The sequence below is a fragment of the Ochlerotatus camptorhynchus genome, unplaced genomic scaffold (genome assembly GCF_037179485.1).
Source record: "Ochlerotatus camptorhynchus isolate MF236.1 unplaced genomic scaffold, CSIRO-AGI_Acam_v1.1 ptg000040l, whole genome shotgun sequence".
Taxonomy (NCBI): domain Eukaryota; kingdom Metazoa; phylum Arthropoda; class Insecta; order Diptera; family Culicidae; genus Ochlerotatus; species Ochlerotatus camptorhynchus.
In genome coordinates, this window is record NW_027040531.1 from 786548 (window position 1) to 803804 (window position 17257).

The window sequence follows — 17257 nt, forward strand, 5'->3', positions numbered from 1 at the left end:
AAAAAGTCAAATTTTGCATCAGTCTACCGTTCATACTGCAGCCTATATTACGTGATATAGCCTATCTTGATATCAGAATCCATACTTCAAGTTTTTACTGGAAATAACATGTATGAAGTTTAATATCAAGATACCTCGTACCTGTGTTGTGAACGGGGAATAACGCGTCAATTTAAATTTTACTTAGTTGGTACTACCGCCACATGTGAAAAAATATTTGGTGCTGGATCATTTTTTTACGGAACACACCTACCAAATTTTTGACGTAGGACTACGTCTTTAATTTCTATACTGGGGGTCATATTAAAAAAAAATCAAAATTCAGACATGTAACGAAAAATCCCAAACACGGACGCAACTATAGAGTGCAAATCGAACAAACGACACATTGCGCATGCCCACAAGAGCGAGCTCAATGCTCGGTTGGTCGCTCACCATTTCACCAATGAAAGGAGGAGAAAAGCAGCGATAATTATTTAAATTAAATTAAATAATTAAATTATTAAAAATGTTGGCCAAATCAGTTTCTTCGTCATTTGCTTTCAAGCAACGGACGGATAAGCGTCGGACACGACGTATGAGTGGAAGAGCACGCATCGCACCAATACGAAGTCGACGATAGCACCCACATCGACCGGAGGAAAAGCTTCCCGCAATAGGAAGCATGATTAGGCCGCCATCATCCGGTCGGCATCAACTTGCACTGGTGTGGCCACCATTTGAAGAACAACCGGCCCTTTTCAAGGTCACCAATTCAAAAACGGGAAAGAGTTAAGAACTAAATGATCAACATAGTTGTTCCGTCCACTAGCGGTCCTACGTCTACGTCAGGGCACAGACCCTTCTACTTTTTTTTCTGTTTTCGCTTCGATATTTTTGGAAAAAATGCTCAAATCTCTTCCGGTTTTCTTTTCGCTGTCAGTAGTTGTGAGATCAAAATTGACAGCATCCTTGCACTGATAGATTAACCTATTCCCATTTTGCTTGAAATTTAATCAATTTGACATTAAACTCAGTTTAATCATATCGAATGATTAAAAATTAATATTCTCTTTTTAAAAAATAAGCATCTGATATTAATCCCAGCTTAATCATGGTTGATTAGATTGAAGATTATCTTTTTTGAATAAATTTTAATCATTTTTGATTCTATACTAATAATTTTTGATTGAATTTTAATCTTTTTTGATTATATATCAGTATTGAAAAAGAATAAAATTTAATACTGGGAAGATAATGCCAAAGAAGATCGGACTCAATAAGGTGAAGCGGGAATCTGCATACTTTTGAAGCTTTTTTGATTTAATTTATCTTTGAGTGTGCGTTTCACGTTTACGCACTACTGCCATCTGTTGAGCGTACTGCCCGTGACAGTGTATTCAACAGATGGCGGTAGTGTTTTAGCGATGATGTTTAACAGTGAAAAATATGCAATGCGTTATGTTTGATTGTCGACGAGCAAATTATGTAGAAGTTCAGCCGTAGGTTAGTAACATTTAATGGAGCTAACCAGTTGATAATTTTCCACTGGTAATTTTTTTATGAATTATGTTAGGCGTACGGGAAATAATTGCATCGAGCGGTAGTTTCGCTTCCAAGAGAAGTTCAAACACTGTAAAAACAAAGCTGATCTTCCGGAAGTATAAGTTATGAGAAGATTTTTTTTTATATTCACTCTGCGATTTCTGCTTGCCATGAAGGACTCTGCACATTGTGGGTGAAATACGGTTATCTTTCAAAGATAAACTATAAGGTAGTGGAGGAAATTACTAGAGTAAGTGTTCCAGTTTTGGCAGTGCCTAGTGCTCCAGTGCTAGGGCCTCAATCTAATTTAAAATATGTTTTAATGATTTCATTTGCGTATATACAGGGTGATCGATTTCTTAGTGCAAATATTGGATAATTGCAGCGCGTTTTCAATTTTTAATCGTTTTCAATTTGCATCATGAACCGTCAGTAACATTGTTGTTCAAAAACTCAGTAATCTTTGAGTTTGATCATATGATCAAACTCAAAGATTACTGAGTTATTGAATATGCATATGCGTAGAACATTTTTTTTTTGATTATATATGATCTTCTATCACCCCTTAAAATATTTGAACTAAGGAACTGAACACCCTGTATTTAGCAAAACGTTAAAACTATGTCACGAAATAAATTGGATACAGAATGAACAAAAATAAATTTAACCCTTCCCTTCCCAGAAGGTTTCCCGTTGTTTTGAGATGCAAAAAGCAAGCTGTTCATAAACTACGTAGACAGTTTAGTGGGGGGAGGAGGTGGCAATTATCCACAGCCCATACCAATTTTAAAATTTTCGTATGGACAATTCTCTACGCAGGGGGAGGGGGGAGGGTCAAGAATACCAAAAAACTGTCTACGTAGTTAATGAACAGCCTCAAATGTGTTTTTGAAGAAAGTACTGGAACAAAAGATGTTCCAAACTGTCTAAAATGATCGAATCCATCAACAAAAGTTTTCGTTCAAAATTAAAAGCATTTTAATTGTTTTCCAATAGTTGTTCTGTTGAATCCTCAATAATGCATATGCGAAGATAATGAGCACATGGATAAGCTTAAATAAGTACTGACTATTTAATTGCGTTGCGTTGCGTTGCATTTGTAACGGAGTAATTCGTAGACTGCATACTGGAAACTGTCATGTAGGGTATACGTCCCTAACCTCGGTCTAATATGCAGCCATCGATTACGTTTTTAATCATAACTCATCAATGAATTTACCTGCAAACGATATTCTACTGCTAAATGGTATGCTTAGATATGCTTATCATGTCGTTTGCTATCAGAAACCACGAAAAGTTGAAAAACTTACTTTTTTTAAGACAATAACTCACGAGGGAAATGTATGTAATATGGGTCTATTGTCCCCAAATTGGGTCTATTTCCATATGCAACTTCGTCCTATCTTGTTTGATCCTCAAAAAAACGCTCTTGGTAACGTTTTCTGATGTATTTTTTTTTATCACTATCACTGTTAACTTAATGCTCTTCATTCCTCAAAACATTTCTTAGAGAAAATTTTACGAAAACTACATTAAATCACTCAATTTAAAAATTAAAAATTAAAAATTTCGCTTATCGTCTTTTGACCGCAGAATATCTAAATCAGAACATTGTGATGTTCATTATACAGGTTTGGCAGAAAAAATCTCCCTTCCTGTTCGTTCCTTATCATCCAAATGCAAAACAACATTGTTGACGTTACTCTTATTGCTATATGCTGTCAAATGAATTTCATGGGCCATAGTTAGGAACATAGAAAAGAAATGTGTCCCTAAAGTTGGGTCCATGTTTTACTTGTGAAAACGTTGTTAAACAATTAAAATAAACATAAAATATTCAAACAGCAACTGTAAGTTTTACGTCTAGTGTGTATTATCAGGTAATTCCAATCAATAAATGCCATAATCAGGCCATTTGATGATCGTCAGTCAACCTTCCCATCTTAACCTTATAAGTCATGGCGGCTAAAAACTCCGAACATTGTGATATTCTCAACCAGTTTTATTACTTACGAGAGCTGAAAATGTATTGAAATGTTGTGATATAAATTGATTTGTGTGTGGTACACATTTATCAACCATCAGTGATCAATATTTTCCTTATTTTTTGTGTAATATTCCTTAATTAATTATTTATTTGCGTGATAGGCCGAATGAAAGGACTAGACCCACATTACATACCGTAACCCTATATACTTTAACGCTCTTATTCTGATTGCTCAAGAAAAACTATTTGAGATCGAATAACTCTCCAATCAGAGTTCTGAACAGGAAAAGCGTGACAAATACCATTGCCGGCCACACTTATCTTCTCCGTTACGGGGAAAGAAAGGATATTGCTGATGTGACATCTACTGAATGGGAGGCCAGCGGCTCACCGAAGCCCCCGTAAATGCTACGGATTTGGATGGTAGGGAAGGATATGGGTCAGGATTCGCTTAAGCGGTTGATGCGACCAATGTAATGATTTTATTTAGGATGAGCTTGGGAGTAAACCCACGATCTTCTACTCAGTAAGCAAAAGCTCCTCAATTAAATTTTTAGGGCCTCCACAACTCCAGGATCAATGACAAAATCTGTTAATTGTAATAAGGTCTGAACGTGTTTTGTAATTATTTTTCAGTAAAATGGGCTATAAAATGATGCTCAATGTTTTGAGCTGTTAAGATATCGCCAACGATTTCCGAACACGACAATAATTTCTGACTGGGTAGGTCTAGGATATTGATCCTTTTTCTAAGTCCGAGAGCTGCAACCTGTTTTAACTTTAGGAATTTTTATACTTTTGTATTAGTTTTATTAGCTTTTATATTTTACTAAGCCCCAGAATCTTGAATATTTTGTTAAATCCAAAATCTTTAATTATTATTTTTTCTGGGATCATGCAGTTGTCTCTAAGCCCGGGATCTGACATTCAAGTCTAATTTGGGGACTTTAAAATTTTGTCTTAGTCCATGATATCTGAGATCTTGGAAAATAAATCCTATGCAATCTTGGAACATAATTTATTAAATGTATAAAATTTGGATCATTGGATCATTTAGAGAAACTGAATCATTTCGAAAGCTTAAATCTCGAGTAACATTTGAAATGGGCCTATGTCCAAAACGTAAACAAATCGGGTTTTGATACCATTCTTTAGCACCGCTTGATAGCTACTAATCATGTAGGAAAGTTTCGCATAATCGAGAAAAATCATTAAAAATAACTCGATTTTCGAAACGGCCGTTCAACGAAATTTTTCAGTTCATTAATAGGCCCGCACGCTAAAACGGCCAACCATTCATTTATTTCATTTCATTGATAGGCCTAGTGACGTAGAAGGGCCGATGATTGAAAATTTTCAAACCAAAGCTAGGCCCTACTGCTTGAGGCAGAGCCGATGATTTGTTTTGAATTTATTTGACGTTGCGAAAAGGCTTAGCAAAGGGTGTACCATTTCTGATGGCAAGCACAACGGCTTAACAAAAAGGGCCTATCCATTGAAAGACTCACAAAAAGGCTTATTGATTTATGAAATTAAATTGTTATCGATTTTCATATATTTTTGAAAGGTTTTCACATATTTTGGATGTTGTATGCTGAGATACAGTTACTATTGTTATTGTGAACAATATAAATGCCTAAAATACTTCAATTTTTTTAAATATGAATTGAATAGTGGTGGAAAAATTTAAAATTCATTTTCTGGTTTGTTTACGTTTTAAACATAGGCCCATTTCAAATGTTACTCCAGAAATGTCTAAGAGTTGAATCAAAATGCTATGCAAAGTGAACAATTTTGAGCCATTCAACTTCAAGCAGCAAAAAATAAGTTTTTCCTATTTGTTTCCGTTTTAATACGGACTTTGTTTTATTACAACAAATCAAGAGCAAATTTTCATTATGTCGTAAGTAACATTCGCACCAATCCGAGAAAAATATAGTTTTGTTTTGATGACCGAAAAGTTATTCCTATTTCCAAGTAAACACATATAATCTCATAGTGATAGCAATGTTTAACATATTTAGCAGGGTTTTAATCATACAAATGCAAATCGCTAGCTTTCATGCTAAAAAATACTGGTTTTTGAGTCAAAAGTTATTATACGTCGTTTGGTGGCCCCTATTGTTACTTAAGTCAAAGTGTATTTACCAGGATATTCGGGAGAATTATCAATTACGTCTCCTTACGTGCAGCCCATTCATCATTTTAGGACCACCGAAATCATCTTAGCAACAAACAGTTCGATTTATTCACTTTAATAATGAGAAAGCGAAACGACGAACGTACACTTTTCACGGGTTTCTCAGCGCTGTTACTTAAGTCAAACGGCATCTCCATAGAAATTGGGTGACTTAAGTAACATCGAAAACTATTTTGATCGGAAGGTGATTACGTCAAAAAGCAATTTGGCTGGCAAATAAATTTAAAAATGGGATTTGATCCTATATTCGGACAGTATATAGTGTAATAGCAGGAGAATCGATTGACACTGATAGCTCGACTTTGTTTACCTTTGTTACATTCGACGTAATGAAAATTTGCTCTTGAAATAATCTCATTATTAGATCCACAGTAAAAATTCTCGGGAACAATAGATGATTTTAGCGGATAGTATGCGTGTTTCAAAAAACGCATTTATCAACTAAATCAAATATACCAACTTTATATGTAGTTGAAACGCATTTATTTAGTCGCGAACAAATGATTGTAAGAGGCTATATAAGTCAAAACCAACGTTCAACGTTGTGAATTTTTTGCATAAACATAGATAGAGCTGATTTCCATAATGAAAGGTCCTACAAAACAAAATGTATGCATTTTGCGGTCTGATAAATGCCTGATTAACTTCACTGCACATTGCATTTGAGCTGAGAAAATCAGTTTTCTACTCGATTAAATCGCTTTGTACTCAAATGGACAATAAACCGTAAAACTGTTTGTCCATTTCACTTTGAAATGATTTTTTTAAAAGATTTTTTAAATTGAAATGAATCCTGCAATAATCACGTTGCATGGTTTTATTTATTTGTTTCAATTATACATCTCCCGATAAGATTTCAAGTGAAGTAATGAAATTGGGTTGTTAGTGGAATGCTTTAAAAAACAGAAAAAAAAAATGTTAACATGATAATTCCACTTAATTAATTAATGTATCCATGGCAGATACCCTAAGGGGGTTAGATTTTGATAAGTCTTTAGTGGGATCGACACTGCTGAAGCCTGCACATTGTAGTCGAAATACTTATCTTTCATGGATACAATCATTAATTAAGTGGAATTAAATGGAAGATAAAGATTTCCAGTTAAAAAAAACAGTCTGAACTTTTTTGTTATTCCCTTAATAAACATGATATATTTTTTTATTCTAAGGGAAATCTTCGCTCTAATAATCATTATAAATATTGAAAGTTTTGATTTGGGTTATTAGTGGAATACTCATGCGAGCAAAAAAGGTGATTATTTTCCATTTAATTTCACTTAGTATTTTGAATCCATGACAGATACGTATTTCGACTACAACGTGCAGTAGGGTGGGTCAACTTTACAACCCTGTTCCCCACTGACCGTTCAATGCGTATTGAGGTTCCCAACAACTTTGCGAAACTTGAATAAATTTGGTTATAATCACGATTTGCGGGGAAGTTTTTAATTTTGTATGGAAAAATCCATGCGAAACGGGACGTTCCAATTAATTTGCGTACCATCAATCCAAATATTGCTCAAATTTCACCAAATCTCGGACTTAGCTTCAGAATACAAATTGTATTGTCGGTCAATTTTACGTGGAATATCTCGCGAATTGGTAATCAGGCAACCTATTCGCGATATATTCCACATAAAGTTGATTGATGTTACAAAACTGTTACAAACCTTACTGACTACCATAGCCATTACCATTAAAGGTCTCAAACCATAAGTAAAAAGGTGCTAATATAGTTTTCTTTCCGGAAATGTATGGAGAAAACAATAAATTTGAATGGTAATGGTTCTCAACAACCCATTATTTATAAGGTTCACTTCCAAAAAACCACAATACATAAGATTAAAACTTTATCACACAAACGTTCATGTAAAGTTTCATAACCATTTCAGTTAAAGTTTAGCCGGGATTATAAACAATTTTTAACCATTTTCGGTAAGGTCAAGATATGTTTCGCGTTTATGTAGGTAGTTTTCCTAATCTATTTTGGAGATTTGGTGAAATTTTTGGCCAGCAAATTAATAGGTTCGTTTCGTTTCCAATTAATTTTTCCATGTATAATTTAAAATTCTCCCGCATATCCAGGTCATAACCAAATTAGTTCAAATTTGACACCGTTGTTGGGGACCTCAATACACATCGGAACAGCAGTGTGACCCACCCTAATGTGTAGTCTTCATCAGTAAAATAAGTGTAAATTGCACGCGAAATGCGTATCTGTCGTGGATTCAAAATTAAATGGAGAAATATCACATTTTTTTTTGTTGGAAATGCCATCTTACATGAAGCTATAGTGTGATAATTTATTAGCTAGAGGAAATGCAGGTAATGTCGGCCTAAGTGTCCCTAATCTTGGCCCATACTTAAATTCAGCAATCGACAAAATTTTCAATAGCTACCAAAAATATCCATTAGTAACGTCCCAATAACGCGTTCATCTAGATAAAATTAATAAATAGCAGATTTTTAGCGATGGGCCCAATCTTAGATCTATAGGCTAACATTAGAGACATTTCCCCTTTTAGCTGTTTTTAAGTTCCAGAATCTGAACACTATAATTCCGCACTCATTAAATCCGATGAATCTTGATATTTTTCAGAGTTGATTTTAGAAATGCTATCTAACATGAAGCTTAAGTGTGATAATTTATAAGCTATAGAATAGTCTGAAGAGGGTAGGTAGATAGTTCCGCTAGAGTACGGCAGTATGAAAATTGAATAGAAGTTGAAAATGAGCGAAGGGCCATTAATGCGACAGTACTAGTCAAACGCACACTTCTTTACTTAACTCGCACGAGGTTTGACTAGTACTGTCGCATTAATGGCCCTTCGCTCATTTTCAACTTCTATTCAATTTTCATACTGCCGTACTCTAGCGGAACTATCTACCTACCATTTTCAGTCCTTTCTCCAGCTAATAAATCAGCTAAAAACTTCATGTGAGATAACTCTTCCAACCAACTCTGAAAATCGTAAACTTCACGTATGAAGTAACATAAAAACACTTTGTATGTAATATATTTTTTTGCTCTAAGGATTATGTTTTCAAGAGAATTATGTTTCTCGGAAACATTGTTGAAATTTTAATGTTAAAATTTCAATAAGGGGCTGTCCATAAACTACGTAGACAGTTTTAGGGGGGGGGGGTTGACAATTATCCACGGCCCATACAAATTTTAATTTTTTTTGTATGGACAATTGTCTACGCAGGGGGAGGGGGGGGGGGTGAAGAATCCCAAAAAACTGTCTACGTAGTTTATGAACAGGCCCTAAGGTCCTACAGACTTTGATTATATTAAACCATTGTTTTCACTCAATTTATGTGGTAAGCAGTGTGCTAAGATTAAAAAATAATTCTTAAAAACTAATACTCACTGTAGTCAATTTCAGCTCCGATGAGAATTTTTGCAAATTTTTCCGAAATGTGTTCGAGAATAATCCCGCCCGCCTTGCGTCGATCGTTCTCAAGTTCCAGTTTGCTATCTTCCAACCAAGCACAATATTCTATCTCACAATTAACAATGCTTCAACAATTTTTTCCCTCGAAATATTATTCTTTCAAGTACGATAATAATCACTCACACGTTGTTGCTAGTCACCCCGAAACACACTCTCTCTCTCTCACACACGGTATTACTACAAGAACTTCACACAATATTTTCTTCAGCAGCAATATTTTCCAAACAGCTCTCCGCGCGCCTTCTGTTGATAATCCACCTGTGGGTTGTGTGTAGTAAATATCGGAGGCTAGTAAATATTATCATCCAAGTGGTTCAATATTTACGAAATCCGGGAGAAGCCGTTCCCCCGGTTTTACAACAACTCTCGGAGATGCTTGATGCTTTGCACAGTCACAATGATCGAGGACCGTCGCTCCGTGTTCTCGGCACCAATTTTCTATGTTGTATATTTTTCTTCACGCTGATTGTGTTTCAAATCAGCCAAAACCGCTCAAGCAAAACTTTCTCGCCGTCTTCTCCTCGAGACCGGACTGTGTTTACTAAACGGAAATTGGTAGCGTACTAACGCGGCGAGGAGTTTACTTTTTCGCTTTTACTCCGGCAGAATGAATATCATCGCTCGGCGGCCGACTACGACGATGAGCGATCCTCCTCTCACACCTACTGACTATAGGTGCTGCTGGTAGTGCGCGCGCCCAGGAGGAAAGAGGAAGGATCGTGTCGTATACCATTTTGTTACATTACTCATACACTTACTGACGACGACTGGTGAAGCACGGCGGGGTTGAATTTTGTATGCTTGCTTGCTTGCTTGCTTGCTTGCAGTATGCAGTATGCTTACGAAGGAGGAAAATGTTACACAAATAGGCCGTCCGGGTGGCGGGCGATTCGAATGATATGCGCGCGCAGCGAAGGAAAAACGAGAGCATTCATTCGATGAGACCGACCAACCTACCACCCATTGCCAGTGGTCGGAATGGATTTGTGCTGCATCGTCGACTAACATGGAATGCGGTTGGTTTTTTGGCTCTCTGTTTTGGAGTTCATCGCCAATTGGAGCATGTTTTTGCCATTTTAAGGGGAAAGTTCATTCTCTGGCAATCGAACAAATTACAACCCTTTTTATTGTGCAGAACGGATTGTTCAATGTTATTCATGTGCCAATCTGTAACTCTTGATTTAGACTACCCTAAATCATATTGCTACCAGCAGGTGGTTTAACCGACAACCGGAGTCATTCGAGAGATATACCGGACGTCCACTGGGGTTCTGCCGTGGCCAGAAGTGGGTAAAGTGGTGGTTTTTGTTATCTTCCGTTGTATTGTGACACCCAACTGGGAAATGTAAGCTTCTATTACAGATTTAAAAGATAAAAAAGTGTACAGAATTTGTAATGTTTCACTGCATAAACAGATTGTGTAATGTATTCATCGGAAGGTTATGTAAATAATTTTGTAATTTTTACATATTAGCTAAATTTTTTAGCAAACTTTGTTTTCCCAAATGCACTGTGGCTAAGTAGAAAGTCATCTCGTGAACTCTTAAGTTGTTTTGAGATGATTGTAATCAAATTCTTGTAAAAATTCCCATTATACACTGGCCCACAATTATGGATCAGCTCACAACAACTATGAATCAAACAGTCTAGCCTGTTAATCAAATGGATGTGATCCATAATTATGTGGTCAGTGTATGATGTAAAGATTTCTAATAAAACATTTCCAGTTTATTCAAACATTGAAACTTTTTAAAGATCCACGGCGCAGTTTATTGGATACTTGGATAATAGCGAAGGCATCATGTCAAGAAGACTGGTAATTTTGGCAGAATCCAAGCGACATATATGTACAGTAACGCTGCGCTTGAGCGAAGGTAGAAGCACCCAATTACATTAGATGAGCTTAGAGTTAATTGTTTTTCATTAGGAAAATCGGCTGGAGTAGATAATGTTAATGCGAGAGTTATTCAAGATTGCTTCATGTCATTGGCCACATCTTGCGGGACCTTATTAATGAATCATTACAAACTGAACATGTGCCACAAATTTGGAAGGAATCCTTAGTGGTCCCTATTCAAAAAGTTGCTGGAACGATTAAAGCCGAAGAGTTTCGTCCCATCAACATGTTGCACACATTAGAGAAAATTTTAGAACTTGTTGTTAAAGGCCAGCTGTTGGAGTATTTAAATAGTAATAGTTTGTTGATACCAGAACAATCGCGATATCGAGAATGTCATTCTTGTGAAACCGCGTTGAATTTGGTATTAGCGAAGTGGAAAAATAAATTGGAGTGTAAAGATACAATTGTTGCTGTTTTTTTTGATCTTAAACGCGCTTTTGAAACAATTTCAAGGCCCTTATTGTTAAGATCAATCAAGCGCTTCGGAATTACGTGTACTGCAATGGTTTGAAAGCTATTTGTCTGACAGAACTCAACGGACTGTTTTTAATGATTCTGTTTTCAGTCCCGTGGGGAATAACCTTAGAGTGCCCCAGGGAAGTGTATTAGGGCCCCTGTTATTTATTATGTATATTAATGACTTGCGACGTGTTTTACGATTTTGCGACGTTAATCTTTTTGCAGATGATACTGTGTTATTCATTGCAGCGAAGGATTAAGATGATGCCGTTTTACACTTGAATGAAGATTTGCGTTCTCTAAGTAGATGGTTGAAGTATAAGCAGTTGAAATTTAATACAAGTTAAACTAAATTTATGGTAATTTCACGGAATAGAGTAAATGAGAACGTCTGTGTTGTAATTGATGATGAGACCATTGATCGCGTTCGGGATATCGAATATCTTGACGTGATCTTTGATGACACACTTAAGTTCAACTCTCACATTGACAATGTCATCAAGAAAATTGCCAAGAAGTATGGAATTCTATGTCGACTGATAAACGATTTAACTATTGCCAGTCAAATACAGCTACACAAATCATATAAACTTTTGCCCTTCCATTTTATTTCTGGCCAATGTAACTCAAATATCGAGATTACAGCGCTTGCAGAATAAAATAATGCGTTTGATTTTGAGATGTAATAGATTCACTTCCTCAACTTTGATGCTAAACGCTTTAAAATGGTTGTCGGTGAAGCAATGAATTGTATATTTGACTATGGTGTTCATTTTTAAAGTAGTTAACGTTTTGCTGCCTCGATATTTGTGTGATCGAATTGAAAGAGAAAGTGATTTTCATAGATATAATACTAGTTACGCGGTTGAAATAAGAACACCACATTTCTTGACTTGTGCTTCACAAAATTCATTATATTATAAAGGAATAAATGTTTTCAATTCGATGTCTAGACATATCAATTGTTCAGCAACACTTACAGAATTTAAAAGACACTGCATTTCACACGTTAAAACTGTCTTATGAACAGTTATCCAGTGATTTTTTTATGAATTTACAAAATATGTATCTTGACGAAGTTATCTCTAATGGATTATTTTATATGGATAGCTGTCATAACGACTTTTTTTTAATAATTATTATAGCACTGCAAAAACTATTACTGTTCGCCACGATGGTGATGATGGATTTTTATTATTTGATTTAATAGTAGATTAATTAAAAAAAAGTAGTCTACAAAAGTTTGAGCCTCGCGCGTGTATTACAGATAAAGAGGACTGAATTTAACATTTGATAAAAAAAATGCAATTTTGAAGCTTATTTGGAAGATACCTTGAGTTGGTAGTAAGTTTTCTGGCAAATGTTGGGGGTTCGTGAGCATTCCTGACATTGCTGAAAATTATGATATCATCAGATTGCGGGGTTGCTAGTGTAATAAGATGCTTTGTTGATTGTTTATTAACTCTTGATCGCTTGTAATACTTATGAATATTTTAGGTGGACAAAAAGGTGAACTAAGAGGTGGACGCCTGAGCTTTTCCACATTTATATCGCTGTGAAGCAACTGTAAACTCTAGAGGGAATTTATATCTGTAACTGAAACCAGTTCGATTTTGTTTGCTAAGCTGGTTAAAATGTCATATTTAATTATCTTTGTTCGCACACGAAGGAGTCTTCAGCGCTATCTTTATGTCATTTGCATCGTAACTCGCCAATAGTCGAATTAGGTCGACATAGAATCCATCTTCGTTGCTCAATGTGACAGTAGCCGCCTACATTTCCATGACAACGTACTTCCTATGGAGCAACTATAAAAGGCATCTACGAAGCAGCGGAAGATCTCTTTTTCATCATCATCAGTTGTGCTGAAACCATCATCATAAGAAATTTGTAGTAGTGTAGAATTGTAGCAGAAGAAATATATACCAAACTGAAGTTTAATTTTAATAAAGTGCATTTAATTTAGTTCAAACAATGTGTAATTGAGTTCAGTGAAAAGAAGAAAAACTACTTACCTGCATGTGAAGATTAATAGTTCAGTGCATCTGAAAGAAAGTTTATAGACATACTTACCTGAACCTGAAGACGTTCACTGGGAAAAGTGTACACCTGAAACTTACCTGTGCTGCTCTCGCTGATACTATCATCTGGTCCTTCGGGCCGGATGAGCGTCGACACTCCGTTCATCCAGAAACGTGGTTTCTCCAGTGGACCTTTCGCCATATTGTGCCTGTGTTCTGAAGGAAGTTCAATTCATCGGACTGCGAACGAATTTTCCGCCATCTTCTACCTCATCTTCTGCTACAACGCTGCTGCTGCTAATTATATTATTACAAGGCACTGAATTGCCTTATTTAAGGTAATTATATTTCCAAACTCTTAACCTTCCTCTTGTTTGGGCTACCTGGTCTTGTTCTCCAGTTCCAGATCAAAATGTCTTCGGAACGTCGGATCAAGGCGCTCAAGGTGCGCTTACGTAGCCTCCAAACATCATTCACGCTTATCCATACCTTCATGGACGAGTTCGACGTGGACACTGATGTCCACCAAGTTCCAGTGCGACTGGAGCATCTCTCGACACTCTGGGTGGATTTCAATAAAACCCAATCGGAATTGGAATCGCTAGACGAAGCGGGCTTAGAGCAGCAGTTTAAATCACGCAGTGAATTTGAGTCTGCGTATTATAAAGTGAAAGGCTTTCTCCTCGCCAACAATAAAACTCCAGTAACACCGTGCTCACCTAGTTCTCAATCAGCTGGTCATGTCCATTCTTCCGCTTGACACGTGCGACTCCCCGACGTCAAGCTCCCTGTTTTCAACGGAAACATCGACAATTGGCTAAATTTTCATGATCTCTATATCTCGTTAGTCCACTCGTCTGCTGATCTCTCAAACATTCAAAAATTTTATTATTTGCGATCATCCCTAGCTGGAGATGCCCTAAAACTCATTCAAACAATCCAGATCAGTGCAAATAATTATATGGTTGCTTGGAAGCTGCTCGAAGATCATTATCAAAACCCCGTGCGTTTAAAGCAGACTTACGTGGACGCACTGTTCGAGTTTTCCACCATAAAGCGGGAGTCGGCAGCAGAACTCCACTCACTAGTGGAGAAATTTGAATCTAATGTGAAAGTGCTTCAACAACTCGGAGAACAAACTCAGTGCTGGGATCTCTTACTCGTCCGGATGCTCAGCACTCGTCTAGATCCCACAACTCGGAGAGACTGGGAAGAGTACGCGTCTACTCAGAATGTAGTTTCATTCCAAGCTCTCACCACCTTCATCCATCGACGTGTAAATGTGCTACAAACCATACAGGTCAAGACCATCGAGAATCCAACTGTCACCACTGTGAAGAAGCCAACCACTCGTCCACTTGCTAGTCATGGTGCAGCTCAACTCAACGCTCGAAAGTGCCTAATGTGCAGTGATCACCATCCCTTATACAGGTGCTCATCATTTTCGAACCTGAGCGTGGAGGAGAAAGAGAAAGAAGTACGACGTCACCAGCTTTGCCGCAACTGTCTGCGGAAGGGACACGTAGCGAAGGATTGTTCTTCATCTAGTACCTGTCGGAAATGCCGCAGCCGTCATCATACTCAACTATGTGCCAACGATGGTTCGAATTCGGGAAAACCAAAACCAGAGTCATCAACCGTCAATCACTCTCCTTTAACAGATCAGCAGTCTAATCTCACCGTCTCAGCAACAGCCATCGATCCAACCAGCTACGCTTCAGCAGGACAGAGTAGTAAAAGGGTTCTGCTAGCCACAGCAGTAGTCATCTTGGTCGACGATACCGGAGTTCAACACGCTGCACGTGCACTTTTGGATTCGGGCAGCGAGTGTTGCTTCATAACGGAGACCCTTTCCCAATCGCTGACTGTTCGGAGAAAGAAAATCTCTCTACCAATTGCTGGAATAGGTCGGTCATCCACTCAGGCTCGACAAAAATTCATTTCCACCATTCGTTCTCGCACCTCCGATTTCGTCGCTACTGTAGAATTTCTCGTTCTTCCAAGACTCACCGTTGATTTGCCTTCCACATCGATCGACATAACGTCGTGGAAAATTCCTCCGGAACTGCAGCTCGCTGATCCAGCATTCTATCAAGCCAATCCTGTCGACCTCATTTTGGGTGCTGAAGTGTTTTTTGACATATTCAACTCGTCGGACAGAATTCAACTAGGCGAATATCTGCCGGTTCTCGTGAATTCAACTTTCGGCTGGGTAATATCAGGGCGATCTGCGCATTGTCATCCAATCGCGCCTGTCATATCCAACGTAGCCACCATGTCAAACCTACCTGAAATTATGGAAAGATTCTGGTCATTGGAAGAAGATGAATCCACACCTTGCTACTCCGTTGAAGAAGCTGTAAAATAAAAGTAGATACCAATTGATAGCGTTATTATCTTAAAATTGACGAAAATCCATATGGGACTGATATGCGATTATAGATAGTATAGCAAATGCATGTATTCAAATAATACCGATGATTCGATAAATATATTCCGTTATTGGGTATACAAATAAATTATACAAATAAACATTCTAACTCCTTAACAGGATTCTGCGTCCTTCGTCTTATCATCGTCACTCAAAATTTCATCGCAATTTATTCTATTCAAAATTTCCGCCTCAACATAATCCTGCGCCATTGTTTTTATTTGAAGCACTGTTATCGGGGAATAACCTACAAATCTGGTTCAACAGTTGGTCCTTCAAGTGAGTGTCCATCCTGCGTTGGTTGCACAGTTATCGCATTCAGACCAGAGTTATTCCTTCTGTAGAGAAACAAAATGAATCCCAAATGTGCCATCAATTCAACAATGTCAAGTAACGTACATAATCTCACGCATTTGCCGGTTCTCCTTCTTGAGCTGCTTTAACTTCTCCAACAACTTGTTACGCACCGCCCTACACTTTCGATTGTTCCGCTCGATATCACTGATAATTTGCTCCTCCTTACCACACTGACGCTGTTTGTCTGCCAAGGTTGGAAATAGAACATCGAATCCCTCGGCCCACGTCCGGTTGGCGGCTCCAGTCTGCGAATTGGTTCGGAAAAAAATTCATCTTAAAACCCCGACCCCGCATCAAGTTGGTCCTTGAACAAACAACAACCCACCTCTCGGCAGCCATAGCCATAGCTTAACATTTTATCGCACCGTTCCTTGAATGCGTCTTTGCTGTTTTCTAAATTCTCCAGCAACTTGGAGTGGACCTGCTTTTCGACACTCAAAAGCATATTGTTTTCGATCTGAAACTTTTTGACTTCCAGTTCTGTTGAATCAATCTTCTTTGGACCTTCCTTTTGCAAGGCTGCGATTTCTTGATTCAGCAGATTAATTCTTTGCTGCATTTATTCAAACGTTTAGCTTACAAAGTATGAAATTTCAACCAGAAAATATCTACCGTCAACGTTTCAGAATGCTGTCTGTAGGCATCGATTTCTTTCGACTGTTCATCAATCATTGAATCTGCAGGAAACAATCGCATATATTTGGCTGTTCTGGTTACCATTTACCTTACCTTTCTCGGTTTCCTTGTTCAATGATTCGATGAGTTGTTTTTCTTTCTCATCGAGAACACCACCTGCTTGGACTAACTTGGCCGTCAAGTCCTCGATACGTTCATTCAAAATCCAAATCTTGCCGTTACATTTGACAAGATCATTGCACTTTTGAGTCAACTCCCTTCTCAAACCGGCAAATTTATGGTCC

The 17257-nt window shown here is 37.5% G+C and overlaps 2 protein-coding genes across 4 annotated transcripts in view; one reads left to right on the forward strand and one right to left on the reverse strand.

The window, feature by feature from the left end:
• The window catches only part of LOC135713066 (forkhead box protein L2-like), a 71802-nt gene extending 61952 nt beyond the window's left edge, over positions 1–9850 (reverse strand). For 2 of the 3 annotated variants that reach the window (XM_065236178.1, XM_065236168.1), the window contains exon 1: positions 9086–9850. Coding sequence is in view for 1 of the 3 variants with exons in the window: in XM_065236182.1 (XP_065092254.1) it covers position 9086 (1 nt within the window). In the remaining 2 variants the exon portion in view is untranslated. The remainder of the gene's footprint in view (positions 1–9085) is intronic. The other variant, XM_065236182.1, reaches the window with a different exon arrangement.
• A 4111-nt stretch (positions 9851–13961) lies between these two features.
• Positions 13962–15912, forward strand: LOC135712696 (uncharacterized). The gene is made up of 3 exons (XM_065235661.1): positions 13962–14252; positions 14493–15761; positions 15820–15912. The coding sequence occupies exons 1-3, from the start codon at positions 13962–13964 to the stop codon at positions 15910–15912; spliced, it is 1653 nt and encodes a 550-aa protein (XP_065091733.1).
• The last annotated feature ends 1345 nt before the right edge of the window (positions 15913–17257 follow it).

Coding starts and splice junctions, on each gene's coding strand:
- LOC135712696 (XM_065235661.1), top strand. CDS start 13,962: ATGTCTTCGGAACGTCGGATCAAGGCGCTCAAGGTGCGCTTACGTAGC. Junction 14,253..14,492: donor TCGCCAACAATAAAACTCCA/GTAACACCGTGC, acceptor CAAACAATCCAG/ATCAGTGCAAATAATTATAT. Junction 15,762..15,819: donor TGAATTCAACTTTCGGCTGG/GTAATATCAGGG, acceptor TATCCAACGTAG/CCACCATGTCAAACCTACCT.